Raw genomic sequence first — 18723 nt, 5'->3', positions numbered from 1 at the left:
CAGGGTAGGGTCACCCATCGCGGTAAAATCAAGAGAGAGGTTCCGGACAAATAGTGATCCAACCAAGACCTCAACGGTAGAGCAGCGTGAGATGATGACACGTCACAACGGCAGAGGAAGGCTACAGCAGTGAAGGGCCCCCAGTATACTATGCCATTGTAAACGTGAGGACGCACCGATAGACAAGCCTTTTGGAGAATATCGTACTCGGCTCGAGTGATCGCAGTACCCTGCATGACCCACATCAGCAACCTCTGTAAGGTCAATAAGGTCACTCCTCCGCCTCCGTGGCTCCAGGGAAAACTGTCCCAGTCTAAACAGTCTCCCTGGGTAATGTGCTCGTGGACCTTCTCACATAGCCTTTCTAGTTTAACGAAGTCCTTCCATGATGTGTAAATATATTTCCCGTCCCGATTTTCGCTGGATCTAAGTACTCTACTTCCCATCCCAACAGCACTGTGGGAACACCTTCACCAGATGGACGTTTGCGATTCAAGGAGGAGGCTCTCCTCCCGAGCCCTCTCAAAGGCAAACCGGAAATGGGCAACGAAAGCTCGTTTTGATTGACGACCTGCGTCTAATGTTGGAACCATTTCATTGGCTGCAGGTAGCTTTGGGTCGATTTGAGATTTCAAAGGTATTAGATTTTAAACAGCACTTCGAAAGTTAAAATTGAAAACGGAGGGGGAAATAGGATTGCAAACACAAATCATTGAACCTATCAACCTCTCTTGTGCCGTATCATAGAACAACTGAAAAGTTAATATTATCAAGGACGTCACGTTTATTTTTAACCTATTTAACAGTTTAAGGAAAAGTTAAACACCTCAGATCTGGTACGGAAACGATAGAGAGATATAATCGAACCATATAACTTTCACGGGGATCTGTGAGTAGTATCTAGCGTAAACTATGGTTAATCTGAACAACATCACCCCACCCAGCCCCGCGTTTACTTTCTCAGTTGATATAAATGGGACAGTTTCACAAGGATTTCACGCGAGTCACCGGGAAATTGAGAATGTAAATTATCTGGGGAACTACATCCTCGGTTGATGTATAAAACAAATAAAATAGGCATCGTGGAGGCTTTTAAAGTAATATTAAGGATTCACTTGCCCACACAGACGCATTTTGAAATAATGTGCAGAGATCAGCGTGATCGGAAGGTATGGATGGTGAGTGCTGTATCGGAACTACTGACACAAACAGTTCTGTTCTCGTTGAAAAGTGGACGTAATTGTGTATAATTTACTCTCTGGGCAGCGCTTCTGGCACGATGCCGCGCTATATTTAGACGTGGTAGAGAGATAGAGGGTCTCAAACACAAGGTGATTCTGGATTACTTCCTTCTGCCCTGAGCTCTCTGCTGGAGGGGCGAATGGGTCTCTGAGCTGCCGTGAAGGCAGACGTTGCCGGCTCTTGCTCCATCCCACACCGGCACAAACGCATCTCCTCCGAGAGTTGGGCGATCGCAGATAACCGAGAAGTTGAGAATTTGAAAGTAAATAAAGCGAAGAGGAGTCTCTAGTCTAACCGGCGCCTCGAGACTCACATTTTCACCTAGAGATCACTAGACTCCCCTTCTGCCTCATTAGCCCGACCATTTCTCGCTACACATTTCACTTGTTCCCTCTCTGATGTCCCAACACCGACCAGAGCTGGTCCTCAGTACATTAGTCATCCGTGCTGAGGATTCGATTGGGCGCCGCCCATCGTCCCCGGGAAAGTATAAAAAGAACAGAGCAATGAAGCGGCGAGACAGAACCCGGGAAACCGCGAGAGGCTTTGCCCACAGGGAGAGAAAAGGAAAGACAACGAGAGAGACAGAGTGTGAGGCAAGAATGACAGCTCTCTGCAGCCGCGAGATGGGTTACCTCAGCTTCCTCGCTTACCTGGTTGTGTTTTCGTACTTGTCCGTGTCCTCCGCGGTCAGTCTAGATCTTACAGAAGCCAACAATGTTTCGAAGATTAAATTCAATCCCAGAGGAAATCTGTGGGCCACAGGTAAGGGGACGGCATGTCCAGTGCAGTGAGTGTGGGTCTCGGGGAAGCGGTCGTATCTCCGGTTGGGCTCACATTTACATTCGGAGGAAGGGTTGGGTGATGTTTAGGAGCAGTGCTTAAGATGCTGGAGGAACTCAGCAGGTCGGCCAGCATCTATGGCGAGAAATCGACAGTGAACGTTTGAGGTCGAGACGCTTTGATGAATCTTGTGTCATGCACCTTGTGTGTTGCTCCAAATTCCAGCATCCGCGGTCTTTTGGGTCTCCAAACTTTCGATGGAGTCGGGAATAGAGACTCGGAATCAGTACCTATCCAAACTGGGGAAGGGGAAGGTAGATCATTTAAAATTAACCATGTTTGTACGTTATCAGTTTGAGCTTGTTTAAGTGCCGTAGAGTCACAGAGCACAACAGCAAAGGAAGCAGACCCTTCGGCCCATCTAGTCCATGCCAATTTGTTATTCTGCCTAGTTCCATTGACCCGCAGCTGGAGCATGGCCCTCCATACCCTCCCATCCATCTACTTATCCAAACTTTTCGTAAATCGTGATTTAAAACCGTAAGAGATTAAGACACTGGGGCAGAATTAGGCCATTTCTCCTATCGAGTCTTCTCCACCATCCGATGGTATCTGATTTATTATTCCTCTCAACTCCATTCCCGTATCCTTCGACGCTCTTACTAATGAAGAACTTTTCAATCTATGCTTTAAGTATACCAGATGATAAATATTGAGTTAAATATACCAGTAGTTAAACATTTTATCCGTGAAATAATACAAGAATAGTTTGGAAGCTCTTTTAATTTTACTACCAATTGTACTTCGCACAGCTAAGGGAATGGCCTGGTCCCGCCCTCGTTCTCTGGAAATGTACTATCTCTTCTCTTCATTCCTCCACCTGTTATCCATTTTCACCGCCCAGGTGAGTGTAAGGAGTCCGTGTACGAATGTTGCTGGCCAGTAGATGGCAGTGTAGGCGTTATGAGGATAAGAAACAATCAAACCTGTGGTACCTCATCTTCCAAACCCATAAATGGGCCGCATGTGGTGAACAAGGTTCCGCCAGGGAAACTGACCCCTCACCACGGAGGTGCAGCGGAAAGAGCAACTGCATCGCACCTCCAGAGATCCGGGTCCGATCCTGACCTCCGGTGCTCTCTGGGTGGAGTTCGCATGTTCGCCTTGTGATCGCCCGAGATTCCTTGGGTTAACTGAAGGCTGCAATATGATTCAAGTGTGTAAACGACAATGAACGATGCAAATACAAAAACAGAAAAAATAATAATAAATAAATAATAGATATCGAGAACATATTATTCCCCCCGGCCCAAGAGCCTTATGGTTGAGGGTAATAACTTTTCCTGAACCTGGTGTTGTTGGACCTGAGGCTCATATACCTGCTTCTTGATGGGAGCAGCGACAAGAGACATTGGCCTGGGTGGTGGGGGTCCTCGATGATGGACGCTGCGACGGCGTCCTTTGTAAATGCAATGTCGGAGAACGCAGGGTTAAGGTATGACTAGCATAAAGATAGGAACTTGATGACGGGCCGAAGGGCTTGTTTCAGTCTCTGTGACTCTACTGGGTGGCTGCTTTGAGACGATGCATTTGACAACACACCAGATGTACGAGGGCGCACAGCCCAGATGACTCCGCTGTGACAATCTCTATTGTTGGGTCGCAGGACACTTTATGGGAAAGAAGAGCCTGTCAGATTATCCAGATGTATATGACGATATTCCGGCGCTACTTCCTCTCACCTCTCCCGAAGAACGCAAAACTATCGGGAGCCTGCTGAGCCAGAGGATACTGGAAATCGCCCTGGCCCAAGAAGCAAAAGGGAACCGAGTGAGATACGGCTCCGGAGCCCAGGTAACGCCGCGAGTGCAAATATATTTCAGGATACAGCGGACAGTGCGGACGAAGGTGGAGGTATGAACGGTGCCAGTCCACCCGCCCGTTCTCCTGTATTCAATATATTTTCCCGATCGATGTGTACATGTTGGGTACTTCCTTTAGGAGAGACAAGAGATGCGAGACAGCTCCCCCGAGTCCGCAATAACCATCAAAGATACATCTTCCTCCCATTTGATTCTCAATCATTTAATTCCCACCAGCTCTCCCGGATTCTACCGCTCACCAACTCGTTAGGGTCAATTTAATTCGCACAATTAACTTCTCATCCCGCGTGTCTGAGAGACGTGGGAGGAAACTGCAGCACAGGCGGGAAGTCCGTACTGCACTTTCTCTGTAGCTGTTACACTTCATTCTACTTCGTTTTTGTATTACCTTGTTCTACCTCAATGAACCGTGTAGTGATTTGATCTGTATGAACAATATGCAAGACAAGCTTTTCACTGTAACTCGGTACATGTGACAATAATAAGCCAATACAAATAACAATGACACACCTGATCAGACGGAAACGTACAAAACCTACACTTTCAGCGCCCGAGGTCAGGATCGAACCTGCGTCTGTGGAGTCTGCCAGCTCTCAGATGGTCAGTCAGCGTTACCGGGCACCTGCCTTCAAGCATTCTTCAGACACCCCCCGGAGTTCTCCGACTGCCGACCCACTCTGGCTCCTTCAGAGGTACACGGTGATTGGCATCTGCCCGATTCTGATTTTGTACCATGTGTTAGAAATATCCATTAAATAAACCACATATATTTCCTGTCTGAGGCTGGTCTGTTTCAGCCACTTGAGGTCAAAGTAGGTGTCCAAAGTCCGGTTAATTGTTCAGGCTCAAGTTCATATACAGTACATCTCCCCTACCGGTACACAGGCTGCTGACGGCAGCCCACCAGAGTGCACTATCCTGGCCAGTCCCTCAAGCTGTCCCCCTGTGTAGCCCATCTTCCAAAACCCTTCCTCTTCCCAGAATGGTGTCTTTGGTGCTTCTGTTCGTTTTTTCAGTAGCTATGGGTTTTTTTATGGATGGAAGTACTGGCCCCATGCTCAATCCTCCTCCTTTGGCGTGATACACGTATGCACAGGTGCAATGAGAAACAGTCAATCCGTGTCACGGGCACAAAAGAAAGTTGAACGATAGGTGAAGTGCATTTTAAATTGGAGTCAAACATAGAACATTACATCACGGTACAGGCCCCTTGGCCAACCTTTTAACCTACTCCAAGATCAATCTAACCCTTCCCTCCTACATAACCCTCCACTTTTCTGTTCTCCACGTGCCTATCTAAGAATTTCTTAAATGCCCTCGTGTATCTGTCTTTACCACTGCCCCTGGCAGGGCATTCCACGCACTCACCACTGTCTGTGTAAAGAATTTATCTCTGACGTCCCGGCTATGCCTCACTCTAATCACCTTAAAATGACACCGCATCATATTAGCCATGTCTGTGTTGGGAAAAGTTTCTGCCTATCCACTTCATTTCTGCCTCTTCTCATCTTTCACACCCCTGTGAAGTCACTTCTCATTCTCCTTTGCTCCAAACAGAAAATCCCTCACTCACACAGCCTATCTTCAAAAACCATGCTCTCCAATTCAGGCAGCATCCTTTAAAAGTTTTGGATATATTGCATTAAAATAACTATTTTATGTGAGAAATGTAAGATGTGCAATGCAACAGGTCTATTGTATGTCCGGGTCCAACTGATGCACCTTATCAGTAACATTTTTCAAAACACTGGAATTCTGACAGCTTGGTGAAACTAGATTCAGTGGGTAAACATGTTTTTCCACCCCATTATTAGATTCCACAACTTCATTTTATTCCATATCAATTCTCCCAGCTGCAATTCTGTAAAAACAAGTGTTTTATCTTAATTCGACCATTCTGTAAACTTCCCTTTGCAAGGACACAAATCTTATTAAGTCCCTTCCAGAGTTTCAAAACATAATTAAGCACACTGACACGTTTCCAAATCAGACCATAGTTCTCTGAGTAGGGTCAAAAGTCCTTTTGGCCTGTAACTGAACATAGGTTCCAACAAACTACCCTCCAATGCCTTCTGAATCGAATCCACAACAATAAATAAGAGGAGGGGAACCCCCTCATCCCAATGTTTCCCATTTTTCACACAATATGCTTTAATCATGGTCTTAAGAGTTGAGTTGAACTGTTCCAAGCCTCCCTTGGACTCCGTGTGATATGCAGATGTGTAATATGCAATGTGTCTAGCTTCCAATTCTCTAACTATCCCCTGGAATGTTCTCGAAGTAAAGTTACTGCCCTGGTCAAACTGAATTTCTTCGGGCAGATCTACCAGTGTGAAAAACTTACTGAATAACTTCACCCCAGTCTTTGCCTGGATGTTTCTGAGAGGAACAGCTTCAGGAAACCTAGACACAGCACACACAATTGTTAACACATACTGACAACCAGCTGCAGTCTTTGGCAATGGGCCTACACAATGTACTATGACCCTAGAAAAAGATTCACCAAAATCAGGTATCAGTTTAAGTGGTGATACTTGAATAATCTGATTAGATTTCCCATCAACTTGACAGGTATGGCATGTCCTGTTAAAATTCACAACATCATTCCTTAAACTAGGCCAGTAAAATTCCTTCATAATCCTGTTCACTGTCTTCCTCGAGATCCACTTTACGGCATACTGTGAGCCATGTTTAAAATTTCAGCCCTGTAAACTTTCTGAACCATCACGTGACTTGCAGGCACAGTGGCTGGTCTCCACTTCCTCATTAACATCCCATCTTTAAGGTAATATCCCATTGACTCTCTCTGAACCTCCTCTCCTGTGAAAGCTATCATTTCAGAATCACGCTTTTGTTCCTCTATAAATTCCTTCCTCAATAAGGACTAACCTTTCCTTTCCTCCTTGCTCTCCTCAGCTTCACTACCCTCTAAGTCTTGCTGAAATCTGGAAGGTAGAAGTGTCACATCATCATAATTTAAACCTCTGGTCTTGCTATCATATGCCTCAACAGGCTGCTTAAACATACCTTGATTATCTGCGCATGTGAAATAAACATCTGTCTTTCTGTGTGGTTCCCTAGCAACAGCTTTGCTCATCAGTTGAACAGCTATATCAACCTTATCTTGGAGAGGTGTCAACATTTCTCCATTGTTTACTAAACTTAGCACCATCACCAGGCTTATAAGAATCATGTATACATTATGGAAGAGACCAAACAACCCCTCCATCTGATTACGACCTTCACTTCAACTTGCTTCCATAACATCACACCGAATAACATGATGATGACCTTGCAGGTGTCCAAATGTGCAAACAAAATTCAACAGAGTAGCACAACTTTCCTCAGCAGCCTTTTGTCCTGGAAGCAGGGTCAAAGGTCATGTAACTAATCCAACCTTAACCAGCACTTTATCCAAAAGTCCAGGATCAGCACTTTTCCCATTACTTTCAGTAAAATTTACCCCATCAATTTTCACCTCATCACTAACTTTTAAAACACCGTGTAATACACGTGACTGAGAATCCTCATATTCCACTGGTACCAAGGTTAACCCCTTATTCACTGAACCAAGATCATCTGACACAAAAAAAACTGCTTTCCCTTTCAACCAAGTCAGACACCTCAGACTTTAACTGAGCTTCAACACAAGGTTCAGAACTCTGTGAATTCACAGGTACTTCAACAACCTGAACACAGGCAATCAGGACAGCTGCCTCTTCTGGACTGTCATCACTTGTCCCAGCTTCAAATTCAAGATCACCCCGAACCTCCCAGCTATTCTCTGGCAAACTCTCATCTGGAGTAAACTCAAGCTCGTAGGTCAAAACCTCTTTGTCTGCTTTCTTAGCAGACCCCCGCAAGATAGTGGCATCCTCTGCATCTAGGTATGCCCTTATATCATCAGGAACACAACTTTTAAATTCATCACACAAAACAAGCCCTTCCGAGCTGTAAAATCACCAAGGTCCAACATTAAACCTCTCAGCTGCCACATCTCCCTTATCAACTGTCTCTGTCTTTGTGCCTCTTCTCTTTGTTTTTCTGCCTCTTCGGCCTCAAGCCGTTTCAGTTGCAACTCATGCTGTCTTTTCTTATCCTCAGTCTCCAGCCTGTATTTCTCCAGCTGAAGCTGAATCTCAGCCTCAGTAAGGTTACCTTCTGCGAACATTTTCAATACATCCTCAGTAAATTGTTTTGTCGAAACATAATATTCAACTATCTTCCTTTGAGTTTCTATCTTAGTCATACCCTTCTTTACCATTGTAAGCTTTAATTCCTTAACAATGTCACGCAACTCATACTTTCTAGCTTTCGTCAAGGACATGGGGTCTGGTGATCCCAGAAATCCTGCAACATCAATTTCTGCTGTTTTTCCACACAACCAAATCTAAAGGGTACTTTCCCCCAATCAATTCAAACAAGCGTCCCGACCAATTTGTTCATATCCCGGATGAGCCCCCAATATTGTCACGTACCCCGTGATGGGAATAAAGAACCAGCAGAAATAGAATACACTTTGGAGTCCAGGATTGCTATTAACTAATAATATTTATTAGTAACTACGCAATACTGTAATATAAATGTAGATACATCAAACAGGTTAGCAATGATTATATCAAAGTAAGTGTGGAATGTCTATGAAAATCAAGCTTCTTCAAGTCTAGGGGTAAAAAGATATAGTCTTACAATGATGAGTAAAGTTCAGTTCAGTTCGTGGTATTGAATTGAGTAGCGATGGAGAGAGAGAGAGAGAGAGAGGGAGAGAGAGGTTTGAGTCTTCAGGTGAGCTGAACCCGCCGAACTTCTTGTTGTCCTCCGAAATCCTTTAAAAGTCACCGACTGTGACGTGAACAATGGGGACTGATTTTCTGTGCTAGAGCTATCACCCAGGCAAGGGTGGATACATGGACAACTCCCCACCAGTCACTGCCTTTTCTTTTCACTGCAAGAGCCACTGATCGTTCCGCCTGATCGATCCTCCAAAAACCTACAAAGCTCATTCAGTGTCCGAACATGTGTCCGAGGTCTATATCATCTGATCTTCTATTTTATCTTCCCGTGCTGAGCACCAACTGTCTCTCAAATAACTCCTCCTTCCTTTCTCTGTGTAAGAAATGCAAGCAGGCAAATGTCCTTGAGAAGTATCAACACGCTGCCGAAAAATCATAACATCGATTGTCCATTAAATAATGATGCCTTTGTTTACCATCGCAAATTACGAGCTGCTCGGAGCCATCTCTAACTCAGCAGAAATCCAAAAGTTAGCCAGTTCTTTCTCGTGCATTAAAGTGACAGTCCAACAGTTAGTCTTCGTCTCTCTCTCTCTTTTCAAACGACATGTCGGTGTTAAATAACTCTCTCTCTCTCTTTTCAAAAGCACAATTCTTAGGGGTAATTGAGCACAGTTCATAGGGGTAATCCAGCACAGTTCACAGGGGTAATTTAGGACCCCATCACACTCCAAACAGAAAATCCCTCACTCATTCAACCGATCTTCAAAAGACATGCTCTTCAATCCAGGCAGCATCCTTTGAAAGTTTTGGATATATTGCATTAAAATAACTATTTTATGTGAGAAATGTAAAGTGTGCAATGCAACAGTTCTATTGTATATTTGGGAAATATTGTATGCCACTTGTATAAAACACTAAAGGCAGTTACACTGCACATTGCCCACACCCGCAGTGGGTGCACCGTGTCTGTATGTAGAATGTGACACCTTCACTCCATTTTTCTTTCCAGGAAACAGGACTAATAACGAAGATTATTGAGAGATATGGTAAAAGTACAAAGAAATGATGAACATCCAGGAAAATGGTTGGTGAAGATGTGAGCAAGATGACCCGAATGGTGAATGTGGACATTTTGTTTTAACAATAGTGTATTTCCATCACATATTTTATGTATTGCTTCTGTACACTTATCCATATCTATTAAAGAGGGAGCAAGGATTCTGTATTTTTCTGACTGTTTTGCATTGTTAAAGTACATTTAATGTAACCACAAGGTTATGCTTGGCGAATAAAGAATATATTGTTTATGCAACTAGTACTTCCAATTTAATCCCATGAAAATGGATTGAGAAACAGGATCACAGCTGAAGACTGGAGGAATGGAATTGCTGACATAGCCTCACCTACGAAATGGTGTCCTTTGTCCTGAAAATATAAAATCACAGTGTTGTTGTGAATTTCATTGTGGTAACTCCAGATCCTTCCACGTGGAGTGTTCCAGTTGTGAAACACTGCTCCAGCCTCGATAGATGAAGTAGATTTTCCTTTTTACCTTTCCTGTCCACTCTGTGGTCCGTGATCAGCTGCAGGGACTGTCTGCCTTTGTTCTGGATGCTCATTATAATTCTATACTGCACTATATTCTCCAAATTTAATAAATCAAAAAGGGGCACACATGCACACAATTACAGATAGATACACACAGAATGTATTTCACAGAGGCACACTCACATATACACAGAAAGACACACACACACACACACACACACACACACACACACAAAACTGGTCAAGTAGCTCTTGACAGCTGTTGATTTGGAAGCCATCTTTGGATGAGCTGTGAGATTTGCTATTCCCTCTGCAACTTCATCCTCCTGACATCCACCTACCTGTAACTCCCAACTCCCCCTCCATTCCCCTCCCTTGTTCGATCCACCCAACTTCCCTCACCACCCCCTCATCAGTCCACTAATCACCTCAGAACCCTGCCTCCTCTCCTCCTTACTCTGGCTAATCCCCCTCCACTCTCACACCCATTTAAGGCTCCGATCCATCCCACCCCGCTCACCCCACCACAAATTCTACTCAACCCACTGCTTTCCTCAGACTGATTGTTTGTTGCCCCATCCTTATATTGCTTTGCAGACTCAGCATTTGCCAACAGAATCTGCTTAACACCAAATCGCAGATCTGAATTCTCAGTGCAGATTCATATCTTCTTGCAGCTTTATCTCCAGCACAGGGTCATTGCCTTTCTGGTTACAGGGAAACTTTTCATAAATAAGGCAACACTATATCCCGATGTGCTTTCTTCAAAGTGGAATGTGATGCTTATAGTACACATGTACATATTCAATAGTGTGTGTGTGTGTGTGTGTGTGTGTGTGTGTGTGTGTGTGTGTGTGTGCGCGCGCGTGCACACCCTTAACTCCTGGTGGAGTCATTGGGGCGCCGTGATCACAAGCTTTTTGCACAGATCTTTTTTCGTGTGCTCATTGTATGCCGTGTCTTGGGCATCTGAATCCTGGAGGAGCCCATACCTCTCCAGGTGTTTTTTTTATTATTATTATTTATAAACAAGGTCGAGTTGTTAGATTGACACTCAACCTAGCACGGATGGAGAGCGTGCAAGGGAGCCAGCCGGATTCGAACTCAGGACCGCTCGTCCCGAAGTCCAGCGCTGATTGCCACTACGCCACCAGCGGTAATATTCAATACTGTGTGGGTCCAATTACAGTGTGATTTCTATACATGATACATACATAGACTAAAGTTCAAGTTCAAATATATTTTCATGGGCATACATACCCAGGATATAATTGCCATGACAATTAGCTCTTTGCAGCAGCAGTAGCACAGTACAATACAGAATTATTGAACATCACTTCCAAAATAATTAAATGAATATAAATTATACATAATTTACACAACAAAATAAACAGCAGTAACACTATCACATTAGTGCAACAGATTTGCAGAAGTATTGCTCATATAAGCTTTGACTTCTTCCCAGCTTCTCAGTTTGTGTATGCGTGATTGAAGAATATCAGCACAGCCAGAATATCCCACAGAACAACCTACTGCAGCGCCCATTACAACCACCTGCCTCATGGGAGTCGTACGGCAAGCCATTCTATACACACAGTGCCTCCTGTATCTAAGAGAGTGGCCAGTGAGTGTATGTGTGTGGTCTGCCGCTGTAGTTCACAATTCAAGCTCGGCACATTTTGCATTCCGAGATATTCTTCAGCACGTCCCTGTTGCAATGTGTGGTTATTTGATATACTTTTGCCTTCCTGTCAGCTTGAAGCAATCTGGCCATTCTCCACTGACCTCTCTCATTAACAAAGCATTTTCACCCATAGAACTGACTATCACTGGAATCTTTCTGTTTTTCTTTTTGCACAATCCTCTGTAGACTCTCCAAACTGTTGTGTATGAAAATCCTAGGAGATCTGCAGCTTTTCAGACACTCAAACCTTCCCGTCGGGCACCAACAAAATATTTCACAGTCAAAGTCACTGAGATCACATTTCATCTCCATTCTGACATTTGGTCTGAACAACAACTGAACTTCTTGACCATGTCTGCATGCTTTCATGCATCGAGTTGCTGCCACGGGATTGGCTACATAGATATTTGCATTAATGAGCAGGTGTATAGGTGTAACTAATAAAGTAGCCACCAAATGTGCATCAACAGATAGAAACATAGCAAACCTACTGCACAATACAGGTCATTCGTCCCAGAATGCTGTGCTGAACTGGTCATTACTTTAGAAATTACCTCATGTTACCTATAGCTCTCTATTTTTCTAAGCTCCATGTACCTATCCAGGAGTCTCTAAAATGACCCTTTTGTATCCTTGTAAATCTCCTCTGCACCCTTTCTATGGTTTCCACATCCTTCCTGTAGTGAGGCTACTAGAACTGAGTACAGTACTCCAAGTGGGGTCTGACCAGGGTCCTATATAGCTGCAACATTACCTCTTGGCTCCTAAACTCAATCCCATATTTGATGAAGGCCAATACACCATACGCCTTCTTAAACACAGAGTCAACCTGCATAGCAGCTTTGAGTGTCCTATGGACTCAGACCCCAATATCCCTCTGATCCTCCACACTGCCAAGGAGGTTTATCATTAATACCATATTCTTCCATCATATTTGACCTACCAAAATGAACCATCTCACACTTATATGGGTTGAGCTCCATCTGCCACTTCTCAGCCCAGTTTTGCATGCTATTGATGTCCCGCTGTAATCTCTGACAGCCCTCCACACTATCCACAACACCCCCACCCTTTGTGTCATCAGCAGATTTGCTAACCTATCCCTCCACTTCCTCATCCAGGACACTTATAAGAATCACGAAATGAGGGGTCCCAGAACAGATCACTGAGGCACACCACTGGTCACCAATCTCCATGCAGAATATGACCTATCTACTCTTTGTTTTCTGTGGGCAAGCCAATTCTGAATCCATGAAGTAATGTCCCCTGGGATCCTATGCCTCATTACTTTCTCAATAAGCCTGGCATGGGGTACTTTATCAAATGCCTTGCTGAAATCCATATACACTACATCTACTGCTCTAACCTCATCAATATGTTTAGTCACATTCTCAAAAAATTCAATCAGGTTCGTAAGGCACAACCTGCATTTGACAAAGCCATGCTGACTGTTTCTAATCACATTATCTTCAAATGTTCGTAAATCCTGCCTCTCAGGATCTTTTCCTTCAACTTACCAACCACTGAAGTAAGAATCTCTGGTCTATAATTTCCTGGGCTACCACTACTCCCTTTCTTGAATAAGGGAACAACATCTGCAACCATTCAATCCTCCAGAACCTCTCCCGTCTTCATTGATGATGCAAAGGTCATTGCCAGAGGCTCAGCAATCTCCTCACCCACCTCCCACAGTAGCCTGGGTTACATCTCGTCTGGTCCCGGTGATTTCTCCAATTTGATGCTTTCCAAAAGTTCCAGCACATCCTCTTTCTTAATATCTATATGCTCAAGCTTTTCAGTCCACTGTAAGTCATCCCTGCAATCGCCAAGATCCTTTTCGGTAGTGAATACTGAAGCAAAGTATTCATTAAGTACCTCTGCTATCTCCTCCAGTTCCATACACACGTCCCCACTGTCACACTTGATTGGTCCTATTCTCTCACGTCATATCTTTTTGCTCTTCACATACTTGTAGAATGCCTTGGGGTTTTCCTTAATCCTCTCTGCCAAAGCCTTTTCATGGCCCCTTCTGACTCTCCCAATTTCATTCTTAAGTTCCTTCCTGCTAGCCTTATGATCTTCTAGATCTCTATCATTACCTAGTTTTTTGAATCTTTTTTAAGCTCTTCTTTTCTTCTTGACTAGATTTACAACAGCCTTTGTACACCACGCTTCCTGTACCCTACCATCCTTTTCCTGTCTCATTGGAACGCACCTATACAGAACTCCACGCAAACATCCCCTGAAGATTTGCCACATTTCTGCGGTACATTTCCTTGAGAACATCAGTTCCCAATTTATGCTTCCAAGTTTCTGCCTGATAGACTCATATTTCCCCTTACTCCAATTAAACACTTTCCAAACTTGCCTGTTCCTATCCCTCTCCAATGCTATGGTAAAGGAGATAGAATTGTGATCACCATCTCCAAAATGCTCTCCCACTGAGAGATCTGACACCTGACCAGGTTCATTTCCCAATACCAGATCAAGTACAGGATGTATGAACAGGCAGAGGGTGGGAGATATAGACAATGTGCAGGTAAGGGGGATTGGTTTTGATTGGTATCACGGTTGTAACAGACATTGTGGGCTGAAGATCTCAATCCAGTCTATGTACTACTGACAGATACGTGACTCCAATGAATGCTCCTTGTCTAATCAATTGTCAGGAATAACACAGCAATACCTACAACCCAATCTTGGCCTCCGTTGGTCAAGGTCGACCACGGATGTTGCATCCCAGCTATCTACATGATACGTAAGCCCAGGGCAGTACAACAAGGACAGGAAGCTGCTGCCCTGAAACAGGCTCCCTCTCTCCACACATCTGATGAGACCACAGGTACAGCAGAGACCGATACAGTTTGGCACCAGCAGCATCACAGGAGTTGCCAGTCAGCATTGAACTCAATGTAGGACTGCCTTAGGGAATCCAGCCCCAGATTGTTCCTCAGGGATTAGTCCCAAAGCCTTCCCCATGAGTGGGTACAGTCGCAAGGCAGCAGAGGTTTAACATCAGAGTTTCCTTTCTCCTGGGTGAGTTGCCAACCATGGCTGATAAGCCCCATCTGCTCAAAGCAACTGGTTTAAGGCAACAGTAACCCTGCTTTGCCCCTTCTCCTGTCAGTAGAAACGGTTCTGCCAGGCTCAGTAACTAAGCACACGTGAAGGCCAGGAGCTGGACATGGTTGTCAGAGGCTACTTTAGATGCCTGCCATTGGGAGCATTAACTAGGAAGTGGGAGTTTATCCCCACTACAAATCCCGCTACAAAAATGTTAAGGAACCCTGTAAATCAAAGTCAATATAAAATACAACATTAAAAAGCAGTGGATATTTCTCTCTTCCTTGAGTGCGTGTACGTTATGGGATATTGGGTCTGCTGAATGCAGTGAATGGGAATGAAGGGAAGGAGCTGAGCTGCATCAGTTGGTTCTTGAAATATGAGTTTAAGGAACAAATCTGACTCATGCAACTTTCTACCTCCTTGATCACTTGAAGAAAGATGCAGGTGGTAGTATTCAAAGACGTGGACATCTGTTATAGAAACATGTGAAGTGCCCAGTCTTTCATGTGGAACCAAAGCCTGAAAATTCAAATGTCAATACAAATCCTGGGATAACAAGTAGAGAAATGATGTCCCCCATGCAACGGGTCATACTGAGTGAGTCAATGTGGTGGACTTGGCATCACTTAGCATCTCTGATGTCCAGGGCAGGTGGCTTCATCCTTGAGTACAACCATCTCTGAGCTTCCCCCGTTCTCAGGAAGGGTTATTAACCACTGTTTCATCTAAGCTGAGTGGGTGTAACAGAAATGTGCCTGCATATGTAGCCTTTGTTGGTTAGCAGCTGGAATTTTCTTTTATAATGTTTTATTAAAGTGTTGCACAGTTTTCAGGCTGTGTAAAAAGTTCTTGCTCAGAGCAAAGGTTGGCTCAAAAAAGTAGAGAGAATATTGTTATTGTCCCAAAGTATTTATTGGATAAAGGCACAAGAGACTGCAGACGCTGGAATATGGAGGAACCAACAAGATGCTGGAGGAATTCAATGGGTTAGGCAGCATCTGTGGAAAGAAGAGGACCGGTAACATTTTGGATCATGACTCTTCATCTGAACTGGTTTCTCTTTCCACCAAAACCTACCCACCTACTGAATATTGAAAGGCCTAGATAGTGGACATAAAGAGAGTGTTTCCAATAGTGGGAGAGTCTAGAACCAGAGGGCGCAGCCTCAGAATACAAGGATGTTCCTTTAGAACAGAGGTAAAGAGGAATTTCTTCAGTTAGAGGCTAGTGAATGTGTGGAATTCATTGCCACAGGTGGCTGTGGAGGCCAAGTCATTGGATATATTAAAAATGAGCATTGATAAATTTTGGATTACCTATAGTCTTTTGTGTGTGTTCCTCTAGCCTCTTATATGTGTTTTGCATTGGATTTCCAGCATCTACAGATATTCTCGTGTTTGTCCTCCATGTGTTTTCAGAATAAATCTCACAATTCTAGAGAGATTCCTTTGAGTTTGATACAAACATAAGCTGAACGTTGGAAACACTCAGTAGGTTAAGCAGCGTCTGTGGAGAAGGTGGAGTATGTCCATGATTCGATTCGAGACCCTGCATCAGGAGTTATTCCAGGATTCTGTTCCTTGTTCAGCAGTCTCTCATGTCTTTTCCTTCTCATCTGATATTTACAGAGGAGTTGGCACGCATATACTGTTTTTATTTTGTTTGGAAAAATCTCCTAAACCACAAGAGGATGATATGTTAAGATTTGGTGCAAAATGCAGTTTGAATTGAGATTGGTTCTGGGCACCACATTCTGAAAATAAAGTATTAATCGTGAAAAAGGCGCAAGACAGATTTCAAATTGACGCTAAGATTATAAACATGAGGACAGATAAGCTTGTGGTCTCCATAATTCAGAAGACAAAGAAGTCACAGATTCAAGGTTGAAAATAATGAGAAGGTGACACAGAGACTGGGTGCTGGGGTGGAGATCTGTCTCTACCAAAGGACGGGTGATAAGCTGCTCCTTCCCTCTGCCAGCCTGCGGGTCACCCTTGTGCAAGGGGTAGCACCTGCTTACACTCTCGATCAGGGTCAGGTGAAGCCACAGAAACAGGTGCTGGATGGTTGTATGAGCAGCTGGTGTACATTACAAGTCCTGGTTATGTGATCACTGATGCCAGGCAGACAATCACTGAAGAGTATTGCTGATGGTTGGGGTCAGCCATCTTGTAAACACACTCTCCAGAAGAAGGTAATGGCAAATCACTTCTGTAGAAAAAATTTTGAACAACAATCATGGTCAAGACCTTGATTATCTCCGTCATACGACACGGCACTTGATGAATGAATGACACAGAGGTGCAGAGGTGCTATCGCACAGCACCAGAGATGACGGGTTCAATCCTGACCTCCAGGGCTGTTAGCTTCCACATTCTCCCTGTCTCTGTGTGGGTTGAGACCGTGTGCCCCAATGTTATCCGGCAACTCAAAGGCATGTAGGTTTTTGGTTAATTGAACAACGTCGAATGTCCCCTGGTGCAGGAAGAAGCTAGTGAATGGAACTGAGGTTCGGATCTAATTGAGCAGTCGACCAGGTTCAAGGGTTTTAATAGCCTGCATCATCATCTTACATTCATCATGCACCATGTCAGATGACAAGGGCGATCATTGCCCCATGATCATGATTGTGCTTGGCAAACTTTTCTCCAGAAGTGGTTCGCCATTGCCTTCTTCTGGGCAGTGTCTTTACAAGACGGGTGACCCTAGCCATTATCAGAGATTGTCCACCTGCACCTGTTCCATATAAGACCCCAACAATTGAGTACATACCTTACCAAGATCATATTTACTAGGCACAGGATAACAATGTAAATAAATGATATTAGTCATGAGCAACTGGAATTAAGTTGCAACTCATTTGTGTTCCACATAATTCATTCATAAACTGAAAGATTAAAACAAAGAATTTGCATCTGTGGCATGATGTTCATAATCACAGAACACCTGAATTTCCCAGCATCCAATGGAGAGTGGACACTGAGGAAAATCTTCCAGCTCATTTTCAAATAGTGTTATGGGTTCTTCCATGTTCAGTTACCATTGATAAGTGTTTTAGCTGAAAGGCAGCACCTCTGACAGTGTCACGGTGCCTCAGCATAGCACTAGGGTGTCAAAGTAGATTTTTGTCATTATACCTTTGGAATTGCATAAGCACAGACTTTCTGAATTAAAAGTGAAGTGCGTTTGTCACACCCAAGATCAACAGGGAATCAATAGGGAATATCTGCAATATTTGTTCTCACATTTAGTCACTTTTTTTTTGCAGCAGGCAGAAGAGGCAATTTACCTCTAAGTGGTGGAAAAGCTGAATCACAAATTTCCAACATAACATTTCGAATGTCATAGAAGTAGACATTGCTATTATACTCTTAGCATAATCTCTAGGTATGACAAATGTTACAAGAACTTCGACAACAGAATACAGGTGTGACAGGAAAGGATCTCACAATAAACTACATATTTGTTTACAGAATTGTAATGCCCCAGTAAAGATTTCTACTGCAATGCAGTGAGGTCCTTTATATTAGCCGTTTAAAAGCAGTGTGCCATGCTGGAAAGAGTGCTTTGGCTTTGGCCAAAGAAAATAAGCCACGTTGTCTAACTTAGGAATGTGTGTCAGCCATTCAGGATCCTGGTTCTAGAGAGCCGTGGGGAAGAGTTTTCTGAAGGACAATAGTCTGGTTCGGGGTCTTTGGCGTGAGCTGCGGAGAGGGGCACAGGGGAAGATGCCACTGAATGCCATTGGAAGGAGAGTCCCTGTTGCAAGAAGTGCTTTGTG

General features: G+C 43.9%; 1 protein-coding gene across 1 annotated transcript; it reads left to right on the top strand.

Annotated features, from left to right (window-relative positions):
* The first annotated feature begins 1844 nt into the window (after positions 1 to 1844).
* On the top strand, positions 1845 to 9721 carry LOC140211801 (neuromedin-B-like). The gene is made up of 3 exons (XM_072281948.1): positions 1845 to 2007; positions 3692 to 3879; positions 9654 to 9721. The coding sequence occupies exons 1-3, from the start codon at positions 1845 to 1847 to the stop codon at positions 9708 to 9710; spliced, it is 408 nt and encodes a 135-aa protein (XP_072138049.1). The 3' UTR covers positions 9711 to 9721.
* Positions 9722 to 18723: the final 9002 nt, after the last annotated feature.

This window comes from Mobula birostris, chromosome 18 (assembly GCF_030028105.1).
Source record: "Mobula birostris isolate sMobBir1 chromosome 18, sMobBir1.hap1, whole genome shotgun sequence".
Classification (NCBI taxonomy): Eukaryota; Metazoa; Chordata; class Chondrichthyes; order Myliobatiformes; family Myliobatidae; genus Mobula; species Mobula birostris.
Note: the sequence above shows the minus strand (reverse complement) of the source record. Positions and strands in the feature narration are given on the sequence as shown.

Coding starts and splice junctions, on each gene's coding strand:
- LOC140211801 (XM_072281948.1), top strand. CDS start 1,845: ATGACAGCTCTCTGCAGCCGCGAGATGGGTTACCTCAGCTTCCTCGCT. Junction 2,008..3,691: donor AGGAAATCTGTGGGCCACAG/GTAAGGGGACGG, acceptor GTTGGGTCGCAG/GACACTTTATGGGAAAGAAG. Junction 3,880..9,653: donor GATACGGCTCCGGAGCCCAG/GTAACGCCGCGA, acceptor TTTTCTTTCCAG/GAAACAGGACTAATAACGAA.